Below are 20,779 nucleotides of genomic sequence, written 5' to 3'. Positions count from 1 at the left end.
CTGTGGCAAAGGTGTGTAACTGTGCATAGACTAAAAATCACACATAACAGAAATTGTATACTATGTGAATTATATCTTAATATCTCATAGTTAAAAAAGAATCTGGGGCTGGAGAGATGGCTCAGTGGTTAAGAGCACCGACTGCTCTTCTAGAGGTTCTGAGTTCAATTCCCAGCACCCACATGGTGGCTCACAACCACTTGTAATGAGATCTGGTGCCCTCTTCTGGCCTGGAAGGGGCACATGCAGGCAGAATACTGTATACAGAAATAAATCATAAATAAATAGATAGATAGATAGATAGATAGATAGATAAAAGAATCTGTACAAATACTATGTAGCTGGGCGGTGGTAGCTGGCGCATGCCCTTTTTTTTTGGAGCTGAGGATCGAACCAAGGGCCTTAGTGCTCTACCACTGAGCTAAATCCCCAACCCTGTGGTGGCACACGCCTTTAATCCCAGCACTCGGGAAACAGAGGCAGGCAGATCTTTGTAGACAAGCACACCTTTCCCTTTATACACTCCAGGATCCTAGTGTAGGGAATGGTGCCATCCACAGTGGGTGAGCCTTTTTACCTCAGTTAACCTAATCAAGAAAACCCTCAGAGATGCTCAGAGGCCCATCCCTAAATCGAATCAAATTGACAGTTGAGATTGACATCACAGTAAGAGATTCTGTCTCAAATAAGATAAAGAATAATAGAGGAAGATTACAGTATACACCTCTGGCCTCCACATGCTCATATACATCAAACCACACATACACACCACAAATAAATTGTTTTAAGATAGAACATTTAAATGTTACTTAATTTATGGGGCTGGAAAGATGGCTCAGTGGTTAAGAACACTTGCCACTCTTCCCGAGGATCCAGATAAGTTCCCAGCACCTACATACCAGCCAACAATCACCTGGAACTCCAGCTTCAGGGGGAATCTGAGTCCTCTTCTGGTCTGGGTAGGTATTGCATGTACATGGTACACACACAGATATTACATAAATCAATCAATCTGAAAAAAGACTTAATATTTAGATAGGCGTGCTGTTATGTACCTGTAATCCCAGTTACTGGAGAGGTTGAGGAAGGAGGATCTCTTACGCCCAGGAGTTACAGGCTATCCTGCTCAACCTAGCAAGACTCCTGTCAAAATAAAGAAACCCTTCCCAGAAGGAAAAGTTGCAGCTACTGGATGCTATTATGAACCTTTTCCTCAGCTGTTTGAACTGAATGTCATAGGAACTTGAGTACATCGTGTACGGACAAGAAGGGACGGGAAGACTCAGAGCAGGTGATGGGGCCACATCTTGAAAAATGACTAAGAGGGCTGGAGGTTAAGAGCACCAGCTGCTGCTTCCAGAGGTTCTGAGTTCAATTCCCAGCAACCACATGGTGGCTTACAACCATCTGTAATGAGATCTGGCGCCCTCTTCTGGCCTGCGGGGATACATGCAGGCAGAACACCGTATACGTAATAAATAAATAAATCTTTAAAAATGGATAAGAAAAGCAGTTGGACCTTTATGGAAATGTACAAGCCATTCCGGGGGGGGGGGGCAAGTTGCTTGTGACCAGAATATAGGAAGGGCAGTGTAGGATTGAGCCTGTGATAGCCAAATTTGTTGAATGGCAGTCTAGGAAATTCTTAAATACTTGCATATTTGAGGCTAGAGCCACAAAAGTCAAAATTGCAGCTGGTCAGAACTTGAAGAATGTAACAAATGTCTTCTCTGTTTGCTTTATGGTGTTTTGCAGAGGGAAGCCATCGATCAGATCAAGTGATGCTTTTCTCTGTTACCAGCTTAAGCCATTAGTCCAGTTTAGTGTCTCTTTATTTATTCAGTTTAGAATATGTGCACCTATGATGAGGTCTGCAGTTCAGAAAACTCATAATTTAGCATAGCATAGCAAAGTACTAAGAAACTAAGCCCTCATGTCAAAATTCAAAATTGGAGACTGAAAAACAAAACTTTTGATGCCTGTTTGATACTCAAGAGAGCTTCCTATTTCAGGGCATTTCAGATTTTGGATTTTCATATTTGGTCTGCTCAACTGCTAAAGTCATTCCAGTGTTCCCAAATCTTAGTGCTTGTTCTTCCTACACCCCGGCCACGAGCTGCTTGCCCTTAGAGTGGTCTACCTAGTCTCATAATAGGGTCACTGCTCTTCCTAACTGTTTTCAAGATAATGGCTCCAACAGAACCGGCTCATTACAGTCTACCCTTACACTAGAAATCTTGCCTTACACTCAAATCTCTGAAATCCGATTTTTCTGCTCCCAGACATTTCAGCTGGGGCCTGGAGAGGCAGTTAGGACGATTGAAAACTAGGAAAGCATCCCAAGAGATGTAAATACCAAAGCCTAAGACTATATATAGCTCAGTTAAGAGAGTGCTTGTCTTGAATGAGCAAATGCCAGGGTTCCTTCCAGGAGTAGGGCATACACTTGCTTGCCTGTAATCCACTTGAAAGGTGGAAGCAGGAAGATCAGAAGTTCAAAGTCATCCTCAGCTACATAGTAAGTTAGAGGCCAGCCTGGGCTGCATGAGACCTTGTCTCAAAACAAAACAAACAAAAACAGGATGGCAGTGGGCTGAGGGCTGGAGAGTTGACTTAGTGGACCAGACTTGCTCTTACAGAGGATCCAGGTTTGGTTCCCAGTTTCAGTATGGAGGCTCACAACCTCCCGGGGTCCATTGCTATCTTCTTCTAGCCTCTGTAGACATTAGGCAAAACACCCACAAAATAAAAATAAATACTTTTTAAAGTCAAAGGATTTTCAAAGATCATAATTTAATGTACTGAGATAACACCTGAATTGAATTCCCATGTTTAAAAGTATAATGTTTTCCTAAAACAATTCATTCTTGATAGCATTTATAAAGAATTAGCTTAAAGAACACAATTTTGGTTAGGTGTGGTGGTACACGCCTTTAATCCTAGCACTTGGGAAGCAGAGGCAGGTTGATCTTTGGTAATTCAAGACCAGTCTAGCATACATAGCAAGTTCCTGGACAGCCAGAGCTTATCAAGAAATCTATCTCAAATCAAGAACAAAAATTTTGTGTTTTTCAAGATTTAAAGACAGTAACTGAGCCAGGTGGTGGTGGTGCACGCCTGTAATCCCAGCACTCGGGAGGCAGAGGCAGGTTGATCTCTGAGTTTGAGGCCAGCCTGGTCTACAGAGGTAGTAGACCAGGACAGGCTCCAAAGCTACAGAGAAACCTTGTCTCGAAACAAACAAACAAAAAAAAAAAAACCAAAAAAACCAAACCAGTAACTAGAGCTGGTTGTATAAGTAACTGGAGCTTAGTGGGAGTGTTTGCCTTGCATTCATGAATCCTGGCTTCTGTTTCCAGCACTCAGCATGTCCACATCCTCCTTATACACACTTAAACATAATTTTTAAAAGACTGTCTTTGGATAAAAGATAACAGAATGATGTTCTTTTCAGTTTTTTGGTTTTTTTTTTTTTTTTTTTTTTCTGTCTCTCTTTTATCCTTTAGTTACAGAAGAATTGCCTCCTCTCACTTTGCAGTGACCGGATTCTTCAAGATGTTCCATTTAACAGGCAAGTACTGGTTGACAATATGAGTCCAGTCCCCAGGACCCACATGGTAGAAGGAGAGAGGTGACTCCCTCCAGTTGTCCTCTGACCTCCATGTGCATGCTGTGTGAGAACACGCATGAGTGCACACACTCACATATAAATAACTTCTCAAAGTTTTTAACAAAGAGTATGGTTACAGTTATGTTGAAATACTAAATGTTTTCATTGTAGAAGATAAAATGCCAATTTTGACTACATATTTGTGTGTGTGTGTGTGTGTGTGTGTGTTGTTGGTGTTGTTGCTGATAATGTGTGTACACAGTGTTCACATGTATCAGTGTGAAAACCAGAGGTTGACATTGGGTGTCTTCCTCAATTGCTCCTTACCTTATTTTTTTGAGACAGGGTCTCTCACTGAACCTGGAGTTCATGGAGTGGGCTAGACTTGCTGGCCATCAAGTCCCAGGGATCCTCCTGTCTCTGCCTCCCCAGAGTTAAGATCACAGGTATGCGCTGCCATGCCGAGCTCTTATACATGAGAGCTGGGGATTCCGCTCAGGTCCTCAGGCTTGCACAGCAAGTTCTTTACCAGCTGAGCCTTCTCCTCAGCCCCATGCTCCTGTTTCTCCATCATTGCAGTTAATGAGCACAGTGGTACAGGCCTGTAATCCCAGTAGGAGAATCAGAAGTTCAACACCTGCCAGGCAACTTATTCAGACTCTTAAAATAAAAACAAAGAGCCAGGTATGGTGGCACATGCCAGTAATCCCAGCACATGGAAGGTAGAGGCAGGAAGATCAGCAGTTCAAGGTCATCCTTGGCAATATAGAGAGTTTGAGGACAGCCTGAGCTACATGAGACCCTATTTCAAAAAGACATAAATAAGGGCTGGCAAGATGGCTCAGCTGGTAAAAAGCACTTTGCACCTGAGTTCAAACTCTAGAACCACGGTGGAAGGGAAGGACTGATTCTCACAAGTTGTCCTCTGAGGTCCACATACACACCATAGCATGCATTCACATTCATGAACATCACAGACATGAAACACACACACTACCAGTAAGGGCAATAAAAAGAATAGACACTATGGATAGATAAATAAAAAAGATAAAGGACTGGGAGTATATATCTGTGGTAGAGCCTTTGCCTAGATGAGGTCCTGGGTCCAGACCCAGCACAAAGCCTTTGCCTAGATGAGGTCCTGGGTCCAGACCCAGCACAGAAAAGAAACCAAAAAGGCAACATTTTGAAAACACTAATGGAAATTTGTTATTCTCATTAAGAGAAAGCTTCCCTTCCCTTCCGAACAAAGTTGCACATCAGCCCTCCCCTGGCTCCTTGAAACCCTGCCGGGATCTCCAAGATTGAGGAAGCCCTCTTGTGTTTTCAGGTTCGAAGCAGCCAAGCTTGTCATGCAGTGGCTTTGCAACCACGAAGATCAAAACATGCAAAGAATGGCAGTTGCTATCATTTCCATCCTGGCTGCCAAGGTACCTGAACTAATAATGGTTTCCTAAGGCAGTTGTTTCTCATTACAGCTACTCCCGCCCCCTCCATTTGTGTACCAGAAAAGTTAGCACACCCCTTTGCTAGCCTGCTTGTTTAAGTGTGTTAAATATTGCAGAATTGGAAGCTAATGGGCTATTTCTGCCTGGCTGTGGAGGCCATTATGGTGAATTACAGTAAACTTACACCTACTAATAAGTGGACACTTACTTATCTTACATTTGCCTCCAGCTTTCTACAGAACAAACTGCACAGCTTGGTGCTGAGCTCTTCATTGTCCGGGTAAGTTTACTTTTCCTCTTTTTAGGGCACTACATGGTGTTTCTTAAGTATTTATTTTATGCGTTTGGGTTCTTTGCTTCCATGTATGTCTGTTCACTGTGTGGATGCCAGATGAGTGAACTGGGTCCCATGGGACTGGCAGACAGTAGTGTGGTATTATCTTTAGTGAGTATGTATGGGTGTAGGTGTATGGTCTCCTGGGGATCCAGGCCAGGGCTTCACACACACTAAGTCAGCTTTCTACAGAAATGCCTGTCCTAGCTGCTTTTTTTTTTTTTTTAATTAATTCACTTTTCTAAGTGAATGTATTTAATTGTGTTGTTTTGTTTTCTTTTGATTTTCAGTCAGTTGTAGACTTAGGGACTGTAGATAGCTTGCATATACCAGGCATATGTTTCACCACTGAGCTGTATTCCTGACCCCAAATATATTCTTTTCCATTTTATCATTTTATACATTTATTTATTTCATTTCTATATATATGAGTCTTTTGCCTGCATGTATTTATGTATACCATGTGCATACCTGGTGCTTGCAGAGGTCAGAAGATGACAGATACCCTGAAACTGGAGTTAAAGGTGGTTGTGAGCCACCATGTAGGTACTGGGAGTTCTCTGCAAGTGCCCTCTCCAGGCCCAAATGTATCTTTTTTTTTTCTTTTTCTGAAGTAACTTTAGTCGTTGACAGATGGAAATAGCTGCGAACTAATAGTCAGTCCTGGACTCAGGGGTTAAGAGCACTTGCTGCTCTTGCAGAGGACCTGGGTTTGGTTCACAGCATTCACATTGAGTGACCTAAAATTACCTGCAACTCCACTTTCAGAGGATTCAGTGCTTTCCTGGCCTTTGTGGGCAGCTGCTCACATGTGGTACACATATATACACTCAGGCACACACAAATACACGTAAAATAAAAATAAACTTTATTGTAAATAAAAGTAAAAAGGGCCATATTTTGGAGCCAGGCATGGTGGCACACGCCTTTAATCCTAGCACTTGAGATACAGAGGCAGGTTGATCTCTGTCAATTCAAGGCCAGACTAGTCTACGTAGTGAATTCTAGACTAACCAGGGCTATTTAATGAGACCTCTCAGAGAGGTGGAGGGCTATGTAGATATCTCAGTAATTCTGGCTGAACGTATGTGAAAAGATTTAAGAAAGATTCAGGAAAACATGTACCAAGTTAAGGAACTTGCTACATGCCGTGAGAGCAGAGTTCATAGTGATGACAGTGATGGTGAAAATAGCCAAGTTTGTTGTTCCTGAGGTTGAGCCCAGAGCCTGGTGTGCGTTACTCCCGCCCGAGACTGAAGGTATGCGCCACCATGCCTAGCTCTCAGACTGCATTTCTTAGGCTAGTTACACTAGACGTAGTGTGCAAGGAGATGTGTGAAAGTTGTGTTCTCTCAATACCTAGTGTAAACTTGAATTCCCTTACCATCGTATGTGTCCCCAGGAGGGACTGGAAGTCGTGACAGCCCTCCTGCCACAGCCTCCCAAGTCCCAGAGTTACAGGTGTAAGCTGCCATGCCAGCCTTTTCCTTTTTTCCTTAAAGAAAACTTGAAACTTGAAATTTGATTATGACCAAATTATTTATTCTTTCTTAGATCCCGTTTACATCCCTAGAAAATGATACTATAGGTGTCATTTACTGTAAATTAATAAATACTAGTTTTGTCTCACTCCTCCTCCTCCTCCTCCTCCTCCTCCTCCTCCTCTTCTTCTTCTTAAGTCTCAGGTTTTATTCTAGTGGTGCATTATGACTAATTAAGACAGCTCGTTCAAGACCAGTGAGATGAGTCATTCATTGTAAAGGCAACTGCCACCAAATCTGATGACTTGAGTTCAGTCCCTGGGACCTAATGGGAAGAAGAGACCATGGAGGAATGCTTCCTTATACATGCCTAGCACTACCTGTTCAGAAAGGGCACCATCCACAATGGGCTGGGCCCTTCCACAGCAATCACTAATCAAGGAAATACACTACAGATTGCCTGCAATCTTCAGGAGCTCTTTTCTCATTTGAGAGTCCCTCTTCCAAAGTGTCTGTAGCTCGTGACAAGTTGACTAGCCCTGAGTTGTATAGCAAGATTGTCTCAGGAAATAATATAAAACAAACTAGGGCTAGCAAGATGGCTCAGCAAGGAAGATGCTTCTTGCCAGCCATGACAATATGAGTTCCATCCCCAGTGCCCACAGGGTGGAAAGAAAACCAACTCCTGGGAGTTGTTCTCAGACCTCCACACACATGCTGTGGTTGGATATGCCCTCACACACACACTAAATGGGTAAGTATAGTTTACATTGTTTAGCACCTTTACAGGGAATGCTTTAAGCTATGAGAATAGTCCTCATGGATTTGTGGTTATTGGTAATCTCAAATTATGACAATTCAATAATGAAAACTTAATTCTTTTTTTCTTCTTTAGCAACTTCTTCAAATAGTGAAGCAGAAAACTAATCAAAATTCAGTGGACACTACATTGAAATTTACTTTGAGTGCACTTTGGAACCTCACAGATGAATCCCCAACAACATGCAGACATTTCATTGAAAATCAAGGGCTGGAACTCTTCATGAGAGTTCTAGAGGTTAGAATGGAAATTTACTTAATAGTTTCAGTGTGGTTGATTTCTTTGAGCATTTATTTATTATTATATTTGTTTATTTAGATAGTTACATGTTCTTTTCTTTTGTGCAGTCTTTCCCAACCGAGTCATCCATTCAACAAAAAGTTCTAGGACTTTTGGTAAGATATATTCCATTCCTGATTTAATTCCAAGGCATAATTATTTTTTGTCAGAGTGTGTACATTGGAAGTTGTTGCTTGGGCCCTCAAGGCTGTTCAGTTGGTAAGGATACTTGCTGCAGAGTCTGATGATAGGATCTTGATCCTAGAACCCACATGATGGAAGAAAAGAACTCACCTGCAAGTTATCCTCTGATGTGTACACGTGAGATACACACACACAAACATACATTTGAAATAGATAAATAAATGGGGGTATAGGTCAGTTGATAGAGTGCTTGTCTAGCATGCATTAAACTTGGTTTCCATCCTCTGCATCATATAAATTTGGGCATCTCAGCACTTGGGAGATGAAAGGTGGGAGCAGGAGAATCAGAAGTTTAAAGCATCCTCTTCAGCATAGCCAGGGTTACATGATACCTTGTCTTAGAAACAATGAAGGAAGGAAGCTGGATGTGGTAGTTCAGGTGAACTTACATAGTGGTGAGACCCTGTCCCAAAAAGACCAGAAGAAATGTAGAAAGATGGTGTTGTGTTGTTTTTGAATATCTAGTGACAGTGGAAAACAAATAAAATATAATTATTAAATTAAGATAAAACAAGCCTGGTATAGTGGTGCAATTCTTTAATCTTAGCTCTCAGGAAGCACGGGCAGATGGATCTCTGAATCTGAGGCCAGTCTGGTCTACAGAAAGAGTCCCAGGACAGCCAGGCTACATAGTGAGACCCTGTCTCAAAAGAGAAAAAAAAAGTAAAGTATGGGTTACTCTTCCAGAAGACCCAGTGTCAAGTCCCTCTACCCACGTGGAAAATCACAACCATCTGCAGCTCCAGCCCCAGGGCATCTGATGCCCCTCCCCTGGCCTCTAGGCACTGCACACACCTGGTGCACACTCACACATACACATTTCTAAAATCACACACCTGGTGCACACTCACACATACACATTTCTAAAAATCTCAAAGAAATTTTTTTTTGTTTTTCAAAACAGGGTTTCTCTGTGTAGCCTGGTCTGTACTGGAACTAGCTCTGTAGCCCAGACGAGCCTTGAACTCACAATCAGAATGTTTTTAAAGAGAGAACCCAAGATGGCAGCAGGAGTAGGGGCTGATAGCTCACATCTTGAATTGCAAGCACGATGCAGAAGGGGCACACTGGGAAGGGTGCAAGGCTTTGAAACCTTAAATAAAGTACGCCCTAGTGACAAACTTCTCTGGCAAGGCCACACTTCCTAAACCTCCCAACAGCATCATCAGTTTGGGACCAAGTGTTCAAGGATTCAAGACTCTGGGGAACATTTGCTGCACAACCGACCACAGTTCCCCTTACCTTGTTGCAGTCTGCAAAATGCCCAGCTTGCATACTTTGTAGAGACCGGCATTAGTGCTTGTCTAGTGTCTGAAAACAGTTCTCTCTGCCATTTTCTTTGCATAAGACTGTTACATCTTCTTTTTCTCCCAGAACAATATAGCTGAAGTACAAGAGCTGCATTCTGAATTAATGTGGAAGGATTTCATAGACCATATCAGCAGTCTCCTGCACAGTGTGGAAGTAGAAGTCAGTTACTTTGCAGCTGGGATTATTGCCCATTTAATATCTAGAGGTGAACAAGCATGGACCTTGAGCCGTAGCCAGAGGAATTCTCTTCTTGATGATTTGGTAGGGTCATTTGGTATTTTCTGTAATAGTTAAATGTGAAAGCTTCATTATGAAGTAATATTGTTAAAAATAAATATTGTAATATATCCTATGTCTTGTGTCTTTTAGCATTCAGCTATTTTGAAATGGCCAACTCCAGAGTGTGAGATGGTAGCATACAGGTAATTAGCATGATTATTAAGTAATCTGGTCATTTTTCTTACAATCTTTACTTCAAGTATCTCTCATAGTACTGGTTTTGAGTAATGTGAAGTAGCTGCTCATGGTGGTGCATGCTTGTAATCCCTGCACTGAGGAGGCTGAGGCAGGATTGCCAAGTTCCCGGCCAATAGAACAAGACCCTGTTATTGTGATACAGCGAGAGGGAGGCCTTGGCGGGACAGTGCTCAGTGGAGAGTTTTATTTGGTGGGTGGAAAAGAGGGGAGCGGGAAAGAAAGAAATAATGGGAGGGGGGAGAGCAAGGAGTCCTTTCTTGGTGGGAACGGGAATGTAGGATGACATCATGAGGCTAGGCGGGCCAGGGTATTTATCTGCTTAATGGCCAGGATTCAAGAAGTGGATCTGATGCTAACACCTGTCTCGAGGGGGTTTAAAGTATTTTGATTGATTTTCTACTATTGATTCAACATTCCTTCCTTTATCCGTATTTATTGAAGGCAGATCCCTGGAATGTGTTCTCTGCTTTTAAATTGAAGATGACTGAGAAGGGCTGGGGTTAGGTGCCTGCTAAAGTGCTGTCTGTCTTTTATAAAACCCTCGGTTTGCAATCCCTGTCACTGTCACTCAGCTCCCATCCTACAGTTACCCCCCCAAAAAAAAACAAGCCAACCAAACAAAAACAACAACAAAATGGCATTGTGGAAGGCTAAATCAGTATGTGACAATTAGGTAGTAAGATAGGCAACTTACTGTCTGAACTATTCCCACTGCTGCATAATTTTATTAGATTTTTTTTTCTTGGCTAATTAATACATGCTGGCATATTTTTTACTTGTTTGTTTGTTTGTTTATTTGAGCTGAGGATCGAACCCGCACACTCTACCACTGAGCTAAATCCCCAACCCGACTTGTTTTTTTAGATTTTAATTTATATATATAGTCTGTGTTTTGCCTGATTGTATATCTGTGTACCACATGCATGCAGTGCTCTCAGAGGCCATTGAATCAGTACTCTGGAGTTGGAGTTGCAGATGGTTGTGAGCCAACATGCGGGAGCTGGGAATCTAGCCAGAGTCCTCTGGAAGGGCAGCCAGTGATCTTAAGTGCTGAGCCATCCCTCCAGCTCCCCAGTGTAAGTTTATGTCATCACTGTCAAAGGTGGTAGCGATAGTTTTGTACATTTATTCCTTCCTTCCTTTCTTCCTTCCTTCCTTCCTTCCTCCTTCCCTTCCTTCCTTCCTCCCTCCCTCCCTCCCTCCCTTCCTCCCTCCCTCCCTTCCTTCCTTCCTTCCTTTTTTGGTTTTTCGAGATGGGGTTTCTCTGTGTAGCTTTGGTGCCTTTCCTGGAACTCGCTTTGGAGACCAGGCTGGCCTTGAACTCACAGAGATCCGCCTGCCTCTATCTTTCTTACTCACCGGCCTACAGGTCTGGCTTTGTCCCGCTCCGTGTTGTTCTGTTGTTGTGGCTCTGTAGTAGCGTTAGAGGTCTGCTATCTCCAGCATTGCTCTTTTCTGCTTAGACTGTTTGGACATTCCAGGTCTTTTCTGTTTCTTTCTTTCTTTTTTTTTTTTGAGCTGAGGATCGAACCCAGGGCCTTGCGCTTGCTAGACAAGCGCTCTACCACTGAGCTAAATCCCCAACCCTTTCTGTTTCTTTTTAAAAGTAGATTATTATTTATTTGTGCCATGATGTGCCTTAGACAGTCAGAAGAGAACCTTTGGAAGTTAGTCATCTTCTGTCTGAGGTTCTGGAGCTCACTTTCTCAGCAGACTTGCACTGTAAGTATTTACCCCAGAGGCCGTGTGTTGCATAAATCCTCAATAGTCCTAATAAAAATCCAGAGCCAGATACTGGGGTAAATCCTGAAAGATCAGAGGAAACAAGCCACAGCCACTTTGTACCTCTCCAACTCCTTAGTTGAAAAGAGAAGATACTGTCTCCATGAATCCTCAGACTGAATACCTCTGAGTCCTCAGCCAAAAAGGCCTCTAGTTCCTGTCTCCTCACACCTCACATGCCTTTCTCCACCTGGCCATTTCACTTCCTATCTCAGCCTTCCTAGTGCTGGGGTCAGTGGTGTATGGGCTTCCCAAGTACCGGGGTTAAAGGTGTGTGCCACCACTGCCTAACTTCTATATTTAATCTAGTGGCTGTCTCTGTCCTCTGATCTATAGGCAAAGTTTATTACAGTACAACAAAATACCACTACATTTCCCCTTTTTTGTGTAAAATAATAAAAGAAGATTATAACTAATATAAGAAAAATTATATATAATAAGTACAATAGCCATATACAATATATAGTCAAGAATTACATTAACAATGTCCAGTCCATAAACATTTGACAAATTCAGAGAAAATACTACATTGTCTATCCTATTTTGATGAGTCCAAAGTGTTGTACCTAATTCACTTTCTATTCTAACTTATATTACCAATCTAAAACTATCTTTTGATGTCTTTCACACTTATACACTATACACCTCTTTAGTGAGTTTTTTTCTGAATTTGTTAACAAGGAAAACTATAACTATCTAGTCTTAAGCTCCCTCAGAGACCCGAATAGGAAATAATATTACCTTAGTAAGCAGGAAGTACAAACAAATGACTTCCAAAAAATGTGAGAAATGACAGAAACAGCTGGTTGCCTGGACAGTCACCCAGGGTTTCTCTTTAGGGTTGGGGCATCATCTTTGACCTACAGGCTTAGCATATCTGACAGACTCCTCTGTGAAGCAGGATTTTCTGAAGGGTTGTCCTGCTTTGTCTTGGCCAAGTTCTGCAGTCCTTTGTTTTGTGTCCTGCTTGTCCATTTGGACAGCACACTGTCAGCAGTTGAGGCAAGGGCATTTTTTTACACAGTGGCTGACTTGACACAAAGTAAACTCCATATGGAGTTTCTTCAGTGCCTGTCATCTTCTCTGAAGTAGATTGGTGCTGCCAAGAGCAGACATTTCTCATTGTCATAAAAAAAGAAAAAAAATCTATGTATTAAAACATCTTAAATGCCATATTCTGCAGATATCTAAAGTGAAGATGACCTGTATATCTAAAATATATTTGTTTGACCTTGAAAACATACCTAAATTTGATTGTAATGACTATTAACTTGTACTTCTTTATTATCCTAAATAGTTGGTAATAACTTTCAAGGACTAGAAAATTGTATTACATTGTTAAATGAGTTGTATAGTTACGTTGAACAAGAGTAGAAATGTATGTACAGTATATTCTAACAAAATTAATCTCAAATTTGTATCGATGTACACAATTTGTATACAGTATACAAAAATTCAATTCAATGTAAAATATTTAAAACTAGTAATTGATTTTTAAAAGTAGATTCAATAATCTACCCTTTTTGGGGGCTGGAGAGATGGCTCAGTGGTTAAGAGCACTGGCTGCTCTTCCAGAGGACCCAGGTTCAATTCTCAGCACCCACATGGCAGCTCACAACTGTCTGTAACCCCAGTTCCAGGGGACCTGACACTCTCCCACAGACATACATGCAGGCAAAACACCAATGCACATTAAAACAAAAAAAAAGTAAAGCTAAAAAATTTTTTTTAAAAGAGTTGAAAATAGTAGTTTAAAAAATAATCTAGCCGGCACGCCTTTAATCCCAGCACTCGGGAGGCAGAGGCAGGTGGATCTCTGTGAGTTCGAGGCCAGCCTGGTCTACAGAGTGAGATCCAGGAAAGGCTCAAAGCTACACAGAGAAACCCTGTCTCAGAAAAACAAACAAACAAACAAACAAACAAATCTACCTTTTAATCTTACATCTATATTCCCTTTTTTTCTTTTCAGAGTAAATTCAATAGTTTACCTTTTTATCTTATCATTTTATATCTTTCTTTTCAGAATAGGTTCAATAATCTACCTTTTATCATATTTATATCCTCTTTTTTCTTTTCCTTTTTTCTCTTTTCAAACAAGAATCCTGAATCTAATCTCCTTTGTTCAGCTTTTTTCCTGACCATTACCAATAACAACTTGTAACTAACCACCAAAACAATGACAAATATCCATAACTCATCCATCAGCCAAAAACCACCCACCCCACCTCTTGGGAATGTAGGCTTTGTGTTCTTAAGTTTACTTCCTGCTGTCTGGTGTTGAAGGCATCTTTAGGGGATCCTGAAAAAGAACATTTTGGGTTAATTGTCAAGTCCTGGGAGAGGCAGCTGTATCATTTGTTGTCCAGTCTCTGTGTGATGGGAAAGTGCAGGGCTTGTCTCAGGTCCTGGCTAGAGTAGTCTGTGAGGCTGGATCATCTCAGCTAGCCATTTTGAAATTGCCCTGAGCAGTTTGTAGTCCAAAGCCAATCTTTGGGTGGTGTTTGTCAGCTTAATGGTGTTATCATAGTCCACGTGGAATCAGTGTTATGGTATCCCATCCTCTTCAAGGGTCTCATCATCTTTTTGGAGACTTCAAAGGTTGCTGTTAGGCATGGTCATGGTTCACTGCATAAAATCTTTTTCATGGGACATTTTTTCTGGATGATTTGTACTTTTTCTTCAGATTTCTCATTTGTCCAGTGTTCTTCAGATTCCTTAGCCTTCATTCTCCTAAAAGACAAAAACAAAACCCTTCCCCAACCCTAACTTTGGGGGAGTTCCCAATCTAATCTTTATCAATTTTGATTTATGGTTTCTCCTGATTTTTTTCTTCTCTCTTCTATAGCTCTATCATCCAGAGCTCTGCTCTATCATCCAGAGCAGTATGGTTTTTGTTTGTTTGTTTGTTTTCCAGACCTGAGGACTGAACCCAGGGCCTTGCGCTTGCTAGGCAAGCGCTCTACCACTGAGCTAAATCCCCAACCCCAGCAGTATGGTTTCTTACACTAGGCATTAGGCTCTTTAATTTCTCTGGAAAGGAGTTTCCTCCACGATTACAGGAAAGGACTGAATTTGATATGGGGGCCTGAGAGAGGCCCCTCAGGGCGTTTCCTGATTGCAAAGGCAAGGGATTACCTTGTCTGTCCCTTGTTGATCTATATTCATTAGTCCAGTGTCTTCCTTTGCCATACCTTCTGCATAATCCACAAGGGAGGGGTATTCTGTTGGGATTATTTCTTTAAAAAATACTGTTTCTGGAAACGTCCTGTTTACAATCCCTTTTTAGGTGACCTTGTTTACCACAATTGAAACATCTGACATTACTATTTTTCTTCAAACCTCTGGACATCACCTCTCCTATCCAAGCACCATCATGATCATGAGATTCAATATTGATTACTTCTCAGATCCATTCCTCCAAGGATCTTGCCTTTAATGGCCTAATTATCCTTTTGCATTGTGCATTAGCATTTTCAAAACCCAGAGATTCAATTATTATCTGTCTAGCTTCTGAATTTGGTATCATTCTGTTTACTGCTGAATCAATCTTTGTAAGAAATTAGTGAAGGTTTCTTTTGGGCCGTGTATAGCTTTATTAAATGAGTCAATTTTCTTTCCTTCTTCTTCAGTTCTGTCCCAAGCATTCAAGGCTGACATGCAGCATAAAGCCAGGGTGTAATCATCATATAAAGATTGTCTTTGTGTATCAGCATAATTGCCCTCCCCAAGAAGTTGGTCTTGGGAGATTTCCACAGTCTAGCCCTACTTGGTTGTTCAGTGGTCTTAGCCTCATCTTTCCACCAGGTCCTCCAATGTAATTGGGGAGCAGCCTCTAAGACTGCTGTACCCAAATCTCTCCAGTCTTGAGGGATAATTAATTCTATTACAAGTTGACCATGAGTTTAAAACCTGCTTCACAAACGGAGAATGCATACCATATGACACTATAGCTTCTTCGAATCTCCTCAAGCCTAACATTTGCATAGGAGTCCAGTCAGCTCGTACACAGTCTTGGGGATATCTATCATTGGCAGTTCCTATAAGATTACTAGATAAATTAAGGTTGGCTGTTTAAAAGCCTTAGGCTGTTCCTCTGTAACCTTATGATGCAATGTTGAAATTGGTTCTCCTTTAATTCCTCTGTCTGGGGGTCTGAATATCTCTATGATTTGTTTTGTCTAGCTTATAGTCAGAGTCCAAACTCCTTCCATTATAATAGTGTTTCCTTTTTTTTTTTTTTTTTTTTTTTTTTAATGTGGGAAAAAAATCCTTTCTTTTAATTTCTCCTTTAAGAGATTGATCTGGGTGGTAGTGGCGCATGCTTTAATCCTAGCACTTGGGAAGCAGAGGCAGGCGGATCGCTGTGAGCTTGAGGCCAGCCTGGTCTATAGGGCAAGTTCCAGGACAGGGTCCAAAGCTACACAGAGAAACCCTGTCTAAAAAACAAAAACAAAAACAAAACAAAAAGAAATCCCAGTTGACTCACCAAATCTGCTGACAATGACAGTGTGGCAGCAGCCCAAGGAGGGGTTCCAGGGAAAGCCACCTAGGAGAGGGGAGAAGCCAAAGAGCCAGCATTCTGCATGGAGTCTGAGCCTGGGCTTGGGCCTGCTCCTGTGGAGTCAGCTCTCTGCACTGGGGAACGTCCAAAAGCGGCTAACTCCTGTGGCTTTTGGAGCCCCCAAACCTATGGAGTTTGCTGCAGAGAGGCTGCAACAGAAACTTAGCCAGCAGGGAAGGACTCTGGCCCAGGTGGGGTGGAGACTTTGGCCACATGTAGCTCTGGCCTTAGCCTGTGGCTCCAAAGCCACAAGCAAGTGGCTTTTTCATGAATTTGTGCCCCAAAAGTCAGACACCAGATGTTGCACGAATCTTAAATGGTCTTATCATAAAAATCCAGAGCCATGTATTGGAGTAAATGCTGAAAGATCAGAGAAATGAATAAGCCAGAGCCACTTCTCACTTCCCCAACTCCTTAGCCGAAAAGAGATGATCCTGTCTCCATGAATCCTCAGACTGAATACCTCTAAGTCCTCAACTGAAAGACCTCTAGTTCCTGTCTCCTCAGGCCTTACATGCCTTTCTCTGCCCAGCCATTTCACTTCCTATCTCAATCTTCCTAGTGCTGGGATTAAAGGTGTGTGCCACCACTGCCTGGCTCTGTTTCTCTCCTAGACTGAATGAATCTCATGTAGCCCAGGCTGGCCTTGAACTCAAAGAGATCAGACGGATCTCTGCCTCCTGAGTGCTAGAATTAAAGCTGTGTGCCACCACTGCCTGACCTCTATGTTTAACTCTGTGGCTAGTTCTGTCTTCTGATCTTCAGGCAAGCTTTATTTCTTAGATTACACAGGCCTGCTTGTTTGTATGTTTTCATAACTTTAGGGTCGTTTTTCTAGTTCTGTTAAGAATGTCAGGATTTTCTTGGAGGTTGCATGGACTCTGTAGGTTGCTTTCAGTCACATGACCATTTCACACCATGAATTACAACAACCCATGAGCTTAGAGGTCTTTGCACCTTTCAGTGTCCTCAATTTCCTTCCTGGTGTCTTCCGGTCTTCATTCTAGACGTTTTCAGTTCCCTGGCTAGGGTTATTTCTAGACATTTTATTTTTTATGAAGCTATTCTGCATGGAATTTTCTTCCTTGATTTATTTTCCAGCAAATTTGCTACTGCTATATAGAAAGGCTACTGGTTTGGAGATGTTGGTTTTGTATGCTGCTCCTTTGCTGAAAACATTTGACAGAATGAAGAATTATCTGTAAATAGTGATAACTTGACACCCTCCTTTTCATTTATTGCATTCTTTTGTCTTATTTCTCTAGCTAAAACATGAATATTAAATTAAGTAACAGTGGAGAAAGTAGACACCCTTGTCTCAGTCTGGTTTTAAAGAAAATTATTTATTTTTATTTTGCCATTTGGTGTATAGTGTGAGCCTACTTGGGCCTGTTGATCAGGCTAATTTCCTCAGGTTTTTATCACGAAAGCTGAACTATGTAAACTTTGGTGATTGAGATGATCATTATTTCTGTTCTCAAGTCTGTTTATGTGCTGTATGACATTTACTGGTGTGCGTATATTGAGCTATCCTGAATCCCTGGAATGAAATCAGCTTGGTCATGATACATAATCTTCCAAATGTGTTCTTGAATTTGCTTTGTAAGAATTTAATCTACTTTTGGCCTTTTGTTTGTTTTGGCAGTTGGTTGGTTTTTGTTTTTATTTTATTTTTTCTTTTTTGAGACAGGCCTGACCACATAGCCCTGGCTGGCCCGGAGCTGTAGCTCACTAAGATCTGTCTGCTTCCTGAGTATTGAGATTAAGGTTTACCACCATTCCTGGCTTCCACCCACCCTCAAGATGACTTTCAGTTTTAAAGTTTTCTTTTGTTTTTGTTTTTGTTTGGTTTGGTTTGGTGGTTTTGTTTGCTTTTTGTTTGTTTGTTTTGTTTTTTTTTTTTTTTTGCTTGTTATGGATTTGTTTTAGGTTGTGTATGTCTTCTTGGCTTAATTTTAGTAGGTCATTTAGTTTTTTTGGTTTTTTTTGTTGTTTTGTTTTGGGGTTTTTGTTTGTTTGTTTGTTTGTTTTTTCGAGACAGGGTTTTTCTGTAGCTTTGGAGGCTATCCTGGAACTCACTATGTAGACCAGGCTGGCCTCAAACTCACAGAGATCTACCTGCCTCTGCCTCCCAAGTGCTGGGATTACAGGTGTGTGCCACCACCGCCCGGCTAGAATTTTAATCCATTTTCTGGAATATTAGTTTTGAAAATATTATCTAATAATTCTCTGGACTTCATTGTAATCTGTTGTAACATGTTTAAAATCTCTGTATTAATTTCAGTCTTCTCTTTCTTTTGGTTAGTATGACTAAGTGAACTGCCAATTTTATTTTTTCTAAAAAGCAACTCCTTATTTGATTGATTGTGTGCATAGTTTTGGTCTCCATGTTTATAACTTTCATCCTATTTACTGATTCTTGTCATGCACTGCTTTGGGGTTGCCTGTTTTTCTAAGACCTTGAGGTACACCATTTTAAGATTTCTCACAAGGTCTTGCATAGCTCAGACTGTGTTGTTTTCTGAAGCTGTCAGCCCTTTGGTGCATATATATGTAAGTTTGTTTTATCTCCCTGGTGAATGGCTCTTTATTACTAAGTGTTAGCCTTTACCTCCTCTGCCTCCTCCCCTGACTTTTTTTTTTTTTTTTTTTAATCGCCCTGGCTGTCCTGGAACTCAGTCTGTAAACCAGGCTGGCCTCAAACTCACAGAGATCCAACCACCTCTGCCGCCCAATTAAAGGTGTGAGCCACCACACCTGTCTTCTTTTAACGAATTTTAAAGTGTAAAGTGTATTTTTTCACATATCTAAGGGGAAGACCAAAAAGGGAAAACAAAACAAAGGAAAAGCTTTTGAAAGATCCACACCCTCCCTTAATAGAGTATGTTCAATACCTTTTCTGTACCGTGGTGTCTCAGTGCAGTCCTTTCTGAAACAGCCATGACAAAGAAAAGATGTGCACTACTCCTTTATATCAGTCTAGAAATGGTATGTGTTTTTTTAAAGATGTAAGAATCACTGCTTAGAAAATGATACTTTGTATAAAATGTGACTCTGATTCTTTTATTTTGAACCTTTAGATCCTTTAATCCATTTTTCCCACTACTTGGCTGTTTTACGACACCAGGAGTCCAGCTGTGGGCAGTTTGGGCCATGCAACACGTTTGCAGCAAGAATCGTATGTACTAAAATTAGTACTATGTTCAAGCGAAATTGTCCTTTACAGAAAGTCATTTGGGGGAGGGGGTTAAGGGTTGTTAAGTTTTTCCTATTTAGTCCTGGCAAGCTAGCATAGAACTCACTATGTAGCCCAGGTTAGCCATAAACTCTCAGGAGTCCTCTTGTCTCAACTTTTTGAGTGGTGAGATAGATATATACCACCATGCCTAGAACATGCTAGATAAGACTCTTCTCTAACATATATCTTCAGCCCAGAAAGCCATGGGGTTTTTGTTTTGTTTTTAAGAGATTTTTATTTTGTTTTGTTTTTTTGGGTGGTTTTGTTTTTGTTTTCTTTTTTCCAGACAGGGTTTCTCTGTAGCTTTGGAGCCTGTCCTGGATCTCACTCTGTAGACCAGGCTGGCCTCGAACTCACAGTGATCCTTCTACCTCTTCCTCCCAAGTGCTGGGATTAAAGGTTTGTGCCACCACCACCCGGCTTCTATTTTTTCTTTTTCAAGACAAAGTTTCTCTGTGTTTCCCATCATTCCTGGAAATCTGTAGACTAGACTAGCCCCCAACTTGGAGATATACTTGCCTTGGTGCCTGCTGAGTCCAGAAGAGGGTATCCTCTCCTCTAGAACTGCAGTTAGGGATGTGGGTGCTGGGAGCTGAGCCCAGGTCCTCTATAAGAATAACAAGTACCCATTACAATTGATCTGTCTCTTCAACCCTAAGCTTGTTTGTGTGAGACAGGGTCTCACTATGTGACCCTGGCCTGTTTGGCCTAGAACTTACTATTTAGACCAGGCTAGCCTCTAGCTCATAGAGATTCACCTGCTTCCCAAATGCTGGGATTCAAAAAGCCACTGCCATACCCAGTTCCATAAAGCCTACCCTTTTTTATTTAAATTTTATTTTATAGGTATGGGTGTTTTGCCTGCATGTATGTCTCTACACCACCTACATGCTGTCAGATTCCCTGGAACTGGAATTACAGGCAGTGGTGCACTTAACTGTTGAACCATCTCCCCTGCCTCCAGAAAGCCATTTTGTTTTGTTTAGTTTTGTTTTTCAAGACAGATAGGGTTTCTCTGTATAGCCCTGACTGTCTTGGAACTTGCTCTGTACACCAGGATGGCCTTGAACTCATGTAGATCTGCTTGCCTCTACCTTAGTGCTGAGGCTAAAGGTATGCGCCACTACACACAACTCGAAAGTTTTTTTTTGTGTTTTTTTTGTTTTGTTGTTCTTCAAGACAAGGTTTCTCTGTGTAGTTTTGGTGCTTGTTCTGGATCTTGCTCTGTAGACCA

At 41.5% G+C, this 20,779-nt stretch overlaps 1 protein-coding gene across 1 annotated transcript in view; it reads left to right on the top strand.

Annotated features, from left to right (window-relative positions):
* Positions 1–20,779, top strand: part of Zyg11b (zyg-11 family member B, cell cycle regulator) — a 53,517-nt gene that overhangs the window by 30,233 nt on the left and 2,505 nt on the right. Inside the window, exons 6-13 of the mRNA XM_036178002.1 lie at positions 3,507–3,571; positions 4,941–5,040; positions 5,288–5,338; positions 7,769–7,930; positions 8,041–8,088; positions 9,551–9,748; positions 9,857–9,909; positions 19,388–19,485. Of these exons, the coding sequence (XP_036033895.1) occupies positions 3,507–3,571; positions 4,941–5,040; positions 5,288–5,338; positions 7,769–7,930; positions 8,041–8,088; positions 9,551–9,748; positions 9,857–9,909; positions 19,388–19,485 (775 nt within the window). The remainder of the gene's footprint in view (positions 1–3,506; positions 3,572–4,940; positions 5,041–5,287; positions 5,339–7,768; positions 7,931–8,040; positions 8,089–9,550; positions 9,749–9,856; positions 9,910–19,387; positions 19,486–20,779) is intronic.

Source organism: Onychomys torridus, chromosome 2 (assembly GCF_903995425.1).
Source record: "Onychomys torridus chromosome 2, mOncTor1.1, whole genome shotgun sequence".
Lineage (NCBI taxonomy): Eukaryota > Metazoa > Chordata > Mammalia > Rodentia > Cricetidae > Onychomys > Onychomys torridus.
The sequence above is the reverse complement of the archived record's forward strand: the minus strand, read 5'-3'. Positions and strand labels throughout refer to the sequence as shown.